The 14,213-nt window shown below is 48.4% G+C and overlaps 1 protein-coding gene across 1 annotated transcript in view; it reads right to left on the bottom strand.

Moving 5' to 3' along the window:
* Nucleotides 1-14,213, bottom strand: part of LOC109425229 (protein bric-a-brac 1) — a 63,504-nt gene that overhangs the window by 24,298 nt on the left and 24,993 nt on the right. The window contains exons 2-4 of the mRNA XM_029880304.2: nt 12,121-12,323; nt 11,784-12,059; nt 11,566-11,716 (exon numbers count right to left, since the gene is read on the bottom strand). Of these exons, the coding sequence (XP_029736164.2) occupies nt 11,566-11,716; nt 11,784-12,059; nt 12,121-12,294 (601 nt within the window). The 5' untranslated portion in view covers nt 12,295-12,323. The remainder of the gene's footprint in view (nt 1-11,565; nt 11,717-11,783; nt 12,060-12,120; nt 12,324-14,213) is intronic.

Raw genomic sequence — 14,213 nt, forward strand, 5'->3', positions numbered from 1 at the left:
GCTTATCGCGTCGTGATGGCGAAAATCAAGGGCCCAGCTACACCATCTGAAATGTGCCCTGAAAAGCTGGAGGTAATTGTGAACGGCCTCTTTCCGAATCACGGTTTAACCACATGGCCACCTACGCCGTACGTCGACGGGGTGGAAGTAGCTGCCGGCGCAAACCGGGTGTCTAACGAGGAACTCCTTACAATAGCCAAAGGACTAAAAGTGAAGAAAGCCCCTGGTCCAGATGGTATCCCCAACATGGCATTGAAAGCGGCGATCGAAGCGTTTCCGGACATGTTCAGGATAACGATACAGAAATGTCTGGTGGATAGCTACTTCCCAGACATTTGGAAGATCCAGAAGCTGGTGTTGCTGCCAAAGCCTGGCAAGCCGCCAGGAGACCCAGCATCGTATCGACCGATATGCCTGCTGGATACGCTTGGCAAACTCCTGGAGAAAATCATCCTGAACAGGCTGATAAAGTGTACGGAAAGCGAGAGCGGACTGTCTAATAGGCAGTTCGGGTTTCGGAAAGGGAAGTCGACTGTGGATGCAATCCGGACAGTCATTGCGAATGCGGAGAAAGCCTCAAAGCAGAAGAGGAGAGGTAATCGTTACTGCGCCGTGGTAGAAATAGACGTGAAGAACGCATTCAATAGCGCCAGCTGGGAAGCCATCGCCACTGCACTACACAACATGAGGGTCCCTGACTATCTGTGCAAGGTTCTGAAAAGCTACTTCCAGAATCGAGTCTTGGTCTACGAGACAAACCAGGGTCAGAGATCGGTTAGAGTCACGGCGGGTGTGCCACAGGGCTCCATACTCGGCCCAACGTTGTGGAATATTATGTATGACGGAGTGTTAAGACTTGAACTACCCGGAGGAGACGAGATCGTCGGTTTCGCGGATGACGTCGTCCTTTCGATAACCGGTGAGACCCTGGAAGAAGTAGAGATGCTGACGGCGGAGACGATCGGTTCCATCGAGGCCTGGATGAGTGAAGTAAAGCTGCGGTTGGCTCACCATAAGACAGAGGTAGTGCTAGTCAGCAACTGTAAAGCAGTTCAACGGGCCGAAATCAACGTCGGCGGACAGGTTATCCCGTCAAAGCGTGCGTTAAAACACCTGGGCGTGATGGTGGACGACCGATTGAATTTCAATTGCCACGTCGACTATGCCTGTGAGAAGGCAGCGAAAGTTGTTAATGCTGTATCCAGGATTATGCCGAACATCGGTGGACCGAGCAGCAGCAGCAGACGTCTTCTGGCGGGAGTATCCTCTTCGATACTTAGATACGGACAGACGCGCCAACTTGGTCAAATTATTGGGGGGGCAAAGCCTGATTTTTCCGGGTTTTTCTTAATTTTTGTATGGGAAAATTGAAAAATCGTCAAATATTGGGGGGGCAAAACCATGCTTGCCCCCCCCCCCTAAGTTGGCGCCTATGGATACGGAGTTCCGGCCTGGGCTACAGCGCTGAAACTGAAGCGGAATCGAACAAAACTTTCGAGCACGTTCCGGCTCATGGCTATTCGTGTGGCGAGCGCGTACAGGACGATATCGTCGGAAGCAGTCTGCATTATCGCCGGGATGGTTCCCATACACATCACCCTGGCAGAGGATGTAGAGTGTTACCGGAGAAGAGGCACAGCAAACGTGAGGAAGACAACCAGAGCGGACTCGTTGGCTAAGTGGCAGCAAGAGTGGAATGACGCGGAGAAGGGTAGATGGACCTACCGGCTTATCCCAGATGTGTCGGTATGGATGTCCAGAAAACACGGAGATGTGAACTTCTACCTAACACAGTTCTTGTCAGGTCATGGATGCTTCAGACAGTATTTGTATCGATTCGGCCATGCAGAGTCCCCATTCTGTCCGACATGCCCAAACAACGAGGAGACACCGGAGCACGTGATATTCGACTGTCCGCGATTTGAATAAGTACGTGGTGACATGCTAGCGAGCGCTGCTGGAAATCTGAGTCCCAACAACGTAGTAGAGAGAATGTGTCAGGACGAAACCGTATGGAATGCGGTGAACAGAGCGGTCACGCGGATCATGTCAGCTCTCCAGCGGAGATGGCGCGAAGATCAAAGAGTATTGGGTCGCGATCGGAGCAGGCTTGATCCACCGCCGGGGACTTGACCGAGTCGTTCGTTGCGTAGTACCGGTTATAGGTCGTCGGGGCGCCGGTGAACCGGAAGTCTACCACCAACCGGAATCGCCGGGCCGACTTCGGCACCTTACTGGTCGGGTTGAAAACATCGGTGTCGAGAGAACTTCCACCGTCGGGGTCTTTCTCTGTCGGAGTAGGCTAGGTCCGTCCACCGCCGGGGACTAGACCGAGTAGACCGCGAAAAAGCACCGGTGCTTGGTCGTCAGGGCGCCTGTGAACCGGAAGCCAGTCTCCAACCGAAATCTCAGAACCGACCTTGGCACCAGCCTGGAAAGTATCGGTAACGGAAGAAGTTTCAGTGTCGGGGAACTCTTCGTCGGATAGGGTAGATCCACCGTCGGGGACTATCCGAGTCGTGCGCGAAAAGCCGGAGTGCTGAATGGCACACGGACGGCATTAGAATAACAAATTTGGTGTATGTTTGTACCAACTGTGTCGCTGAATGGCGATAGGTTAGGTACGAACACTAAAAAGATTAGAATAACAAATTTAGAAGCGACAAAATGTGCATGAGCACAGAAGAAGAAGAGCGCATGAGCGCATTGCCCCCCCTGAAGCAGTCGCATCAGTGGTACCAGGGGGATCGAGGCGACAAGGTGTAGCAGAGTTTTTCCAATCGGTTTTCTCTGCTCGGGAGGTTGGGAGGAAAAAAAACACACACACACACACACACACACACACACACACACACACACACACACACACACACACACTGCGCCGTGGTAGCTATAAACGTGAAGAACGCATTCAATAGCGCCAGCTGGGAAGCCATTGCCACAGCACTACACAACACGAGGGTCCCTGACTATCTGTGCAAGGTTCTGAAAAGCTATTTCCAGAATCGAGTCTTGGTCTACGCGACAAACCAGGGTCAGAGATCGATTAGAGTCACGGCGGGTGTGCCACAGGGCTCCATACTCGGCCCAACGTTGTGGAATATTATGTATGACGGAGTGTTAAGACTGGAACTACCCGGAGGAGTCGAGATCGTCGGTTTCGCGGATGACGTCGTCCTTTCGAAGTGAAGCTGGGGTTGGCTCACCATAAGACAGAGGTAGTGCTAATCAGCAACTGTAGAGCAGTTCAACGGGCCGAAATTAACGTCAGCGGATAGGTTATCCCGTCAAAGCGTGCGTTAAAACACCTGGGCGTGATGGTGGACGACCGATTGAATTTCAGCTGCCACGTCGACTATACCTGTGAGAAGGCAGCGAGAGTTGTTAATGCTGTATCCCGGCTTGACAGAAAGTCCCTCGCGAGAAAATGAGGAAGCGATTTTGGCGATTTTCTGAGGAGTGAAAATAAAACTCAGAAATCACAACGCAAATCCTCAACAGCACCGAGCGCGAGCTTGCCGCGCAGCGAGGAGTTCGTCCAACACTCATAATTGCTTGTTGTGTTGTTCAAAACTTTCGAGCACGTTCCGACTCATGGCTATTCATGTGGCGAACGCGTACAGGACGATATCGTCGGAAGCAGTCTGCATTATCGCCGGGATGGTTCCCATACACATCACCCTGGCAGAGGTTGTAGAGCACGTATGTGTGTTGCAATAGAGATTCAGTTAGGACCCAGAATATAATAATTATTAGCATTAAGACACAACAAACAAAATCAATAGAAAAATAGAATCACCGCTCGCTCCGTGTAAGCTGATCCCAACTGAAAGGCCTTTGTTGCGCGACGGCGCCACTGCCTGCAAAGCTTCAGGATTACACAACTACACCTCGCTTGCTAAACCAAGGGCTCGTAACTTGAATACGACCTCATTCTCTTCGCTCGACTGCAACGAATCGCACGGTCATACGGTCCCGAAAACCGCCATCGTGATCTTTGGGAATCAGAAAACGTGGCTGGTCAACCGACACGATTTACGGCGCCCTAAGAGTTGGGACAGGAAGTGTCGACCAATTATCCACATTGAGAAGTGCTGGATTCAGATCCCCAAACGCCAACACGCCGTGGAAGACTCGGACGAATCAGCTACGGTGAGGGGGTCGTCAATTGGCCATACGACAGAAATAGAGGACGAAAGAACCAGCCAGGTTGCCACGTGTCCAGACACGTGCCGCGGGAAGTCAACTCCAGATCAACGAAAGCTCCACAAAGGGGCTTTCGTTTGGATGTCCTATTTCTTTTGCGATTAGGAGCCAGAGTGAAGAGAAACGACGGAGTGAAGACTCGAGGAAGAACCCCGGCACGAACCACACGCCAGCGGTGCGGATGCACCGGCCCAAGAAGATCCATCGTACGCGAACAGCTAGGGTCGAGAGTCGAGGTACCGGGCGCTTCGGGAGTGGAAAGGACAAGGTCTGATCCGAAGACATAGAGTCGCGCACGAACAAGGAGGCGGAGAGACGAAGGGATCGGAGTGGTCCACTCGGAGCACTACCAGATAGTGGCGCACCCGCAACTAAGGCGGACACGGAGCCGCAGGGGCAAGCAGCACGAGGAGAGCATCTTCCGCAGCACGTGGAGCGAGCGGGAAGGTTGTCACGTAGTTCACGGGCCCGTGAGTAAATTAATGTTAAGAAAAGCGCTTTAGTTTTAAGAAACTGCATGGCCTACAAAAAGCCAACGAACCGAATTGGTTCTAAATTGTAAGGAAAGTTTAGATTTGATGCTACAATACAATCTTCTAAAATGAAAGTTATGGGTTTAGTTATGTTGTTGGTTTGAGGAAGTTTCATCTCATTCCGCTGTTAAGTAACATTGGCGCCCAACTAAAAAACCCATTTGTAATTTGTAAACCGTTTGTGGCTAAAGTTATATTAGTTCTTGTTTGCGTATTATTTGGCTCATTTAGAAGACTTTAATGATGGATTTTGATCCGGTGCATTTAAGTGAAGAGGAACTCAATTTCGAGTTGGCTTTGAGACATATCACGGGTCTAGGTCTAACTACCCGCCGTAACAAATGCATTCGGTTACGGGAAGTTATGGCTGAAGACACGACTTTGGGACGTACATATCCAGCTTCGACACATGTAATGGATGACGTTACGAATATTGAAATTTGTCAGTCGCGAATCAAACTTCTTCTCCCAGCTTTGGAAACTGCAAAGAAAAAGAAAGACGTGGGCTTTCTCAAACACTCTGTCTCTCGATTACAACATTATTTGAACCGACTAGCACGAATTGAGTCTCCACCGCAACATCTACAAGAAACGAAACGAGTGCTCAAAGTGTTAATTGGTTCCACTCTATCAGATGTTCTGAACGCGCTAGATCCTACGTCTGTCAGCTCCGCGAGTGAAGTGAATAACAACAGTGCTACAACAGTGCCACCGACAGTGACCACAGTGGAAGTGAACACAGGCGCAGTGCGCAGAACATATCCAAATCCTTCAAACCGGCAAGCATCCATCACCACAGAGACAACACTACAACAAACTCCGAAGCGTAGCGATGCAGAGAATGGAGCAGCTATTGCCAGCTCGGTTCGCCGAAGTTTGATAGATTTCCTAGGAGATACAGCTTTAGCTGAGACACCAGTGACACGAAACAAAGAAGACCAACCACAAGGCACGCCGCCTGGACTCGTCGGGTTGCCCATCGCGTCGTCTTCAACATCAAAAACCAGAGGAAGAGGGCGTGGAACTGTAGTCAACCTCGGAAGTGGCGCCCATAGGGACGCGAGAGCCTGGTGTGATCCTCAAGATCTACGAAATACGCACAACAATGAAGAGATGCCGCCTCCATCCTATCACACAACCGAACCTTTGCAGGACATTGAACAATCCAGGGAATACAACCGCCTTAGAGATGAACTACTAAACATCCTGTTACGGCAGGAGCGGACACGAACGGAAGGCGCCAGGAATCCAAAAGCAATACATAACTGGCCATTCAGATTCAGAGGCGAAAAGGACACGACTACGCTTAACACGTTCTTGGACCGGGTAGAATGTTTCGCACAATCGGAAGGCGTATCTGACGACGTACTGTTGAGATCCATAAAGCATTTGCTACAAGACGATGCTCTCGATTGGTACGGTCGGGCCTTCAACGAAGGAGCTTTACTTACGTGGAATGACTTCAAAGATCGGATCAGACAGGAATTCTTACCCAGCAGCTATGCACAGATGTTACGAGTAGAGGCGTGTTTTCGCTTTCAAGGTGCTGCTGAGTCCTTTGCAAAATTCTACCGAGACATATCGGCACTATTTCGGTTTGTAACGCCTCCAATGTCCGAGGAGGAAAGATACTTCATAGTAAAGAAGAATATGAACACGGAGTATGCTTCGATTGTGGCAGCCGCCCGTCCAAGGTCCTTACAAGAAATGGTGGAGGTCTGTAACGGGTTTGACGAGACTAGAATGTTGCTGAATCGTCAGCGCAGATTACCCTTGCCACAAAATGCACTACTGGAACCGAATTACGCGACACCCAGCACAATCCAGCGACAGGCACAACAGCCCACGAGATTTGGGCGGGTTCATGCGTTGGAGAGCTATCAGGAAAGCCTAGTACCAGATGTAGGTCAAGATCGTCCGGGAGGCTCACAACTGGAGGAAGATAGCTGCATTCAGCAATTGGAGAGCCTAATACAGCAGGTCAACGCATTAAAAGTACGTTTCGATCGTAAAGAGCAGCTTCGTCGTCCGCAGCCATCACGTCCTTCATCAGAACAATCGAATGTTAAGAAAAGCGCTTTAGTTTTAAGAAACTGCATGGCCTACAAAAAGCCAACGAACCGAATTGGTTCTAAATTGTAAGGAAAGTTTAGATTTGATGCTACAATACAATCTTCTAAAATGAAAGTTATGGGTTTAGTTATGTTGTTGGTTTGAGGAAGTTTCATCTCATTCCGCTGTTAAGTAACATGTGGCAACCCTAATCCCACCTAATGCATCTGACAGGAGCCAACATCTATCGTGTATCCACAATGGAATCCTTTGTGGATACACAAATGTTTACATACAAGATGTTGGATTCTTAAACATGGCGGCCTCGCACTCTGGTGATGTAGACTGTTACCGGAGAAGAGACACTGCAAACTTGAGTAAGACAATCAAAGCGGACTCGTTGGCTAAGTGGCAACAAGAGTGGAATAACGCGGAGAAGGGTAGATGGACCTACCGGCTTATCCCAGATGTGTTGGTATGGATGTCCAGAAAACACGGCGATGTGAACTTCTACCTATCACAGTTCTTGTCAGATCATGGATGTTTCAGACAGTATTTGTATCGATTCGACCATGCAGAGTCCCCATTCTGTCCGACATGCCCAAACAACGAGGAGACACCGGAGCACGTGATATTCGACTGTCCGCGATTTGAAGAAGTACGTGGCGACATGCTAGCGAGCGCTGCTGGAAATCTCAGTCCCGACAGCGTAGTAGATAGAATGTGTCAGGACGAAACCGTATGGAATGCGGTCATGTCAGCTCTCCATCGGAGATGGCGCGAAGATCAAAGAGTATTGGTTCGCGATCGGAGTGATCCACCGCCGGGGACTTGACCGAGTCGTCCGTTGCGTAGTACCGGATATAGGTCGTCGGGGCGCCGGTGAACCGGAAGTCTACCACCAACCGGAATCGCCGGGCCGACTTCGGCACCTTACTGGCAGTGTTGGTAAAAACTCAAATTCTCAAATCTCATGGTTGAGTTGTTTCACGCGCGATTCTCGACTCGCCAAACTCACCGCCGAAAAAATCATGCATGAGTTGACTCATGATTTCACTCATTCCTTTATTTCTTGGTGTTGTAAATGTTTACATCGAAGGGCTTCGTGGCCGAGCGGTTAGCGGCGTCAGTCGTTTAGGTGTCTCGTAAGCCTCGGAGTGTGGGTTCGATTCCCGCTCCAGTCGGGGAAAACTTTTCGTCAAACGGAAAATTCTCCACTGGGCCACTGGGTGTGTAATATGTGTTGTCCGTTGTCAAATGTTTGTAATGTTCAGTCTGTAGAGGCCGCAAGGTCGAAGACGGTGTAATTGTCTTTTTTTAAAACAAAAGCAAATCTAGCGTACAACAACATTGATTGCCGTTCAAATGTATTTGGTTTCGTTTTACAAGCGAATGAGATTTCGTCGTGACTTGTGAGTGCGAGATTTTGCATGAAATTCTCGCGCGTGAGAAAACGGTTCAGAATCGCGTGCGAGTTTGCTCACGCAGGAGCGGTTCATGAGTGTGCTTTGAGTGTGAGTTTACCAACACTGCTTACTGGTCGGCATAAAAACATCGGTGTCGAGAGAGCTTCCACCGTCGGGGTCTTTCTCTGTCGGAGTAGGCTAGGTCCGTATACCGCCAGGGAATTGACCGAGTAGACCGCGAAAAAGCACCGGTGCTTGGTCGTCAGGGCGCCTGTGAACCGGAAGCCAGTCTCCAACCGGAATCTCAGAACCGACCTTGGCACCAGCCTGGGAAGTATCGGTAACGGAAGAAGTTTCAATGTCGGGGAACTCTTCGTCGGATAGGGTAGATCCACCGTCGGGGACTATCCGAGTCGTGCGCGAAAAGCCGGAGTGCTAAATGGCACACGGGCGGCATTAGAATAACAAATTTGGTGTATGTTTGTACCAACTGTGTCGCTGAATGGCGATAGGTTAGGTACGAACACTAAAAAGATTAGAATAACAAATTTAGAAGCGACAAAATGTGCATGAGCACAGAAGAAGAGCGAATGCCCCCCCCCCCCCCCCTGAAGCAGTCGCATCAGTGGTACCAGGGGGATCGAGAGAAGTAGCAGAGTTTTTCCAATCGGTTTTCTCTGCTGAGGGAGGAAGGATGGAAAACACACACACACACACACACACACACACACACACACACACACACACACACACACACACACACACACACACACACACACACACACACACACACACACACACACACACACACCACACGCTACTGCGCCGTGGTAACGATAGACGTTAAAAACGCGTTTAACAGCGCCAGTTGGGAAGCTATCGCCGTAGCCCTGCATAATATGCGGGTCCCCGACTATCTGTGTAGGATTCTAAAGAACTACTTCCAGAATAGAGTCCTTGTGTACGAAACCAACGTAGGGCAGAGGTCGTTTAGAGTGACAGCAGGTGTTCCACAGGGGTCAATACTTGGCCCAACGCTCTGGAACGCAATGTACAACGGTGTGTTAACACTGAAGCTTCCGGCAGGAGTCATTATCGTGGGGTTCGCAGACGACGTTGTCTTAGCGGTATCTGGCGAATCAATCGATGAAGTTTAAGTGCTGGTATCGGAGGCAATCGACACAGTCGAAAGATGGATGAATGGAGTGAAGCTGCAGATAGCCCATCACAAGACAGAAGTGCTCGTAGTCAATAACCGCAAAGCAGTGCAAAGGTTGGAGATCACGATCGGAGAGGAGATAATTTCATCGCAGCGCGCTTTGAAGCACCTGGGCGTGATGGTCGACGACCCCTTAAACTTTAACGCGCACGTTGACTACGCCTGCGAAAAGGCGGCGAAAGCGGTTAACACAGTAGCGAGGATTATGCCAAACGCGGGCGGTCCAAGAAGCAGTAGGAGGCGCCTCTTGGCAAATGTTGCAACCTCAATACTTAGGTATGGAGTGCCAGCCTGGGCTCCGGCGCTAAAAACGAAGAGAAACCGTGGAAAGCTGGGCAGTGTGTTCCGGCTCATGGCTATGAGAGTCGCGAGTGCCTACAGAACAATCTCGTCGGAGGCTGTATGCGTTATCGCTGGGATGATGCCCATCTGTATCACCCTAGAGGAAGACGTCGAGTGCTATCGGCGGAGTAACGCAAGGAATGCGAGAGCAGCTGCTAGAATGGACTCGCTGGTGAAGTGGCAACAAGAGTGGGACAATGCGGCGAACGGAAGGTGGACCCATCGACTTATCCCAAATGTGTCGGCGTGGGTGAACAGGAAGCATGGGGAGGTGAACTTCCATCTGACGCAGTTTCTGTCCGGGCATGGCTGTTTCCGGAAGTACCTGTTTCGATTCGGTCACGCGTCTTCCCCTCTGTGTCAGGAGTGTGTGAACGTGGAGGAAACACCGGCACACGTCGTCTTCGAATGCCCTAGGTTCTCGGAGATGCGCAGGGATATGCGCGGCCTGACGGTCGACAACATTGCCGAGGAGATGTGTCGCCACGAAGACACGTGGAACGCTGTCGACAGAGCAGTAACGGGGATGCTGTGCGCGCTGCAAAGGAAGTGCGCGAAGACCAGAGAGCGCAGGACCGCGATCCGGGTAGGCATGATCCATCGCCGGGGACATGACTGAGTCGTCCGTAACGTGGCACCGGTTTTGGTCGTCAGAGCGCCGGTGAACCGGAAGTCTTCCACCAACCGGAATCGCCGGGCCGACTTTGGCACCATACTGGTCGGAATGAAAACATCGGTGTCGAGAGAACTTCCACCGTCGGGGTCTTTCTCTGTCGGAGTAGGCTAGGTCCGTCCACCGCCGGGGACTAGACCGAGTAATCCGCGAAAAAGCACCGGAGCTTGGTCGTCGGGGCGCCTGTGAACCGGAAGCCAGTCTCCAACCGGAATCGCAGGACCGACCTTGGCACCAGCCTGGGAAGTATCGGTAACGGAAGAAGTTTCAGTGTCGGGGAACTCTTCGTCGGATAGGGTAGATCCACCGTCGGGGACTATCCGAGTCGTGTGCGAAAAGCTGGACGAAAAAGTGGAGTGCTTAATGGCACACGAGTGGCACCGAAAGAGCACTGTTCGGAGCAAACTAGCAGCATCTAGAATAACAAATTTGGTGAATGTTTGTAGTACCAACTGTGTCGCTGAATGGCGATAGGTTAGGTACGAACACTAAATTAAAAAAGACATTGATTAGAATAACAAATTTAGAAGCGAAGAAATGTGCATGAACACAGAAGAAGGAGAGCGCATGAGCGCATTGCCCCCCCTGAAGCAGTCGCGTCAGTGGTACCAGGGGGATCGAGGCAAGTAGCAGAGTTTTTCCAATCGGTTTTCTCTGCTGAGTGTTGTGGTAGGGAGGAAAACACACACACACACACACACACACACACACACACACACACACACACACACACACACACACACACACACACACACACACACACACACACACACACACACACACACACACACACACACACACACACACACACACACACACACACATGCTCAGTTCGTCGAGCTGAATAGATTGGTAGGTATATGCGAAAGTCGGTTTTTCGAGCGGTATGTAGGGTATTCGTTCCCTTATTAAGCATGTGGCTCCCATTTTCATCCTACGAAAAACAAAGGATTGAAGCGTTGTTTGTTTTGTTTCTTATTTTTGTATTTTTTGTTAGAAGTGAGCACCCATGAAAACAAAAAGAACGGAATCAACCGGTGCCGTAATCGCTTGTTTTCGGATAGGATGAATATGGGAGCGTGAGATTACTGATGGAACACATACCCTATACCCTAACAACTGGAGAGCACATACCTATTTGATTATTGTTGTCGACGCTCCTTCTGCGAATTTTTTTACGTTTGCGTAATGTAGGGCTGACAGAGCCTTCTCGAGATCCAGATACATCTGTTTCACGTATATCCGGTTTCAAAGGCCTTTTATTTTCAATCGTTAAGCCTGAAACCTAAAAATTACAAAAAAAAAATGTTTCAAAACGTACGTTTACAACACAATTTCATAATTTGTTTTACCTTGCTGGCAGGTAACACTGGTGCCAGGAGCGATTTTGATGCCGAAGCTTCACTTTGTGCCTGCTTTTGTTGTGGTGGTGCAGTAGATGAACTTCGGTTATCCGACAGGCCTTTGATCTGCAAGGACTCAGCCGCTTTCAAAAGAGCTGCAAGCTGATCCTGTGAGATGTTTACTTCGCCACGATACATGTAGTCCATCATGGCGCGTAGTTCTTGAAATTTCACATCTTTGAGTATGAAGATTGGGTGTTTGTCGTATTGTTGTGAGAGTAGTGCCTATAATAGAGAACATACATGCAATTCACCGAAACTATGAATATGTATGGATTAAGCTTACCGCGAAATATGGACTACATGCCGAGAGAACGACCTTGTGTGCTTTCAGAAACTTTCCTTCAGCTGCCAATGTGCAATCAACTAATGTTCCATTCTCCAAAAGTGTGTCGAACACAGAGATGAGTGTGCTCTGGTGATTGTTCCATCGAAGACAGAACTGTTGATCATCATCCATTTTGGGTTTGCTTATTATTTGTGTTGATTCTAGAAAGCAATAAAAATAATCATTTATTGAAATGGACTAAGTTGAGACAAAATGCACTTTGTTTCATCATATAAACAGTTAACCCTCGTCTTCGGCCACTCTCAGCGACACCACGCACACGCTGTGTACTACCAGCGAACTTTATTGATGGTGCGTGTACTGAGTACACGATGCGACCGGGAAACTATTGGTCGTGATAAGATTGCGATTGTGGACAGACATTAACTTGCCGATAGAATTCCGAATTATTTATGGTACACTGAAGTTTTTTTTTACGCGGTACCTCGTAAAAAAAACGAGTTATTTTAAAAAACGTCGTAAAAAACCGCGTTATTTCAAAACCCGTCGTAAAAAAACGTTTTGGTCATCTGACGAACTACATGGGGATGCTGTGCGATTGCATACTTGGAGGCGTATTCTGTGGGTCTGGCGATATTTCATCGATTTTCACAAAAACTGTAATAGTTATCAAAATAGTTGCCTGTTAAGCGGAGAAATTTGATTATTTGCAAGAAAATGTTTGTTAGTTTATACTATTTCCATGATTCAGCAGTATTCATGGCTAAACATGGAGATACACTTAAGTTTTTTTTTACGACGGTAATGGTCCCGCGTAAAAAAAACCGCGTTATTTCAAGACCCGCCGTAAAAAAAACCGCTTTATTTCAAGACCCGTCGTAAAAAAAACCGCGTTATTTCAAAAAACGTCGTAAAAAAAGTCAAGTCGCGTTAGATGTGGTGCTGACTATTTTACGCGTGTTTTTGAAAAAACGCGGATTTTTTTACGACGGTTTTTGAAATAACGCGGTTTTTTTACGACGGGTCTTGAAATAACGCGGTTTTTTTAGGACGGACTGAGACGAGACTCGCGAAGACGGTTTTCTTTTTATCCACTTTGTTATTTTTTTCTTTTTCCTATCTGTGTTGACATTATGTTTTGGGCTGGTGGTTCAAACACGTACGTGATCGCATCACCTCACATGCAGTGTGACTGAATCCCATTCACGCACAAAATCATGTTGAGGTGAAATTTTGCATCGCCAACAATCGCCAAGTAAAGTAATCATTGGAATATTTCTAACAGACGATTGGAAATTGTGATTTTCTCAGCTTAAAATGCTTCCGTAAAGGTTTTTGTCACCAGGAGCGCATAGTACACTCTAAAAATTCTTCACGTCCGATCCACGTGAAATTTCATGTAACCGACCTTCTCAAAATCACATAAGTTACGTGATTCATGTAACTTTTATCTGCTTCCCACTTCATGTTTACTCGAAAGTTTAGTAACATTGATCACATTTAAACGTGGATGGCTTCGGTGCCTTTGTGTTAGTGTGTTTGTGAGTTTGACATTTCCGCGAACGTGGATTTCATGTATGCAGAAATAAACCAATATGGCGTCTACAAACAAATTAATCGACGATCTGCTAACTGATCTAAAGTTTTCGTGTAGTTTGCTCAAAGTTTGCTGCATTTTTAGAAGGTAATTGTTTACAGTTAAAGATTTGACTTAATTTAACATCGTATTAATTCACCATCAGAATCTTTCTGTTTTCAAATATTTCAGAACGCGGCATTGGAATTTTACGGTGACTGAAGATCAACTTAAGCAAATTTTGGAGCTCTTCGAAAACGAGAACTTGGTGCCAAGAAACGCTGAGTTGTTTCCGCCTATTGAAACCTGAAGAATAGGAACGTAAGTATTCATCCTATCGATCTTATCCTTTAAGGGGCCGTCCATATACCACATGGACAGAAAATTCATGGTTTTTGACCCCCTCCCCCCTCCCCGTGGACAAGCGTGGACTTTTCATTGACCCCTACCCCCCTCCCCCAATATCCACGTGGACATCCGAAAAAAAAAAGGTTTTTTTTTTTCATATTTCCAA

The sequence above is a fragment of the Aedes albopictus genome, chromosome 2 (genome assembly GCF_035046485.1).
Source record: "Aedes albopictus strain Foshan chromosome 2, AalbF5, whole genome shotgun sequence".
Taxonomy (NCBI): domain Eukaryota; kingdom Metazoa; phylum Arthropoda; class Insecta; order Diptera; family Culicidae; genus Aedes; species Aedes albopictus.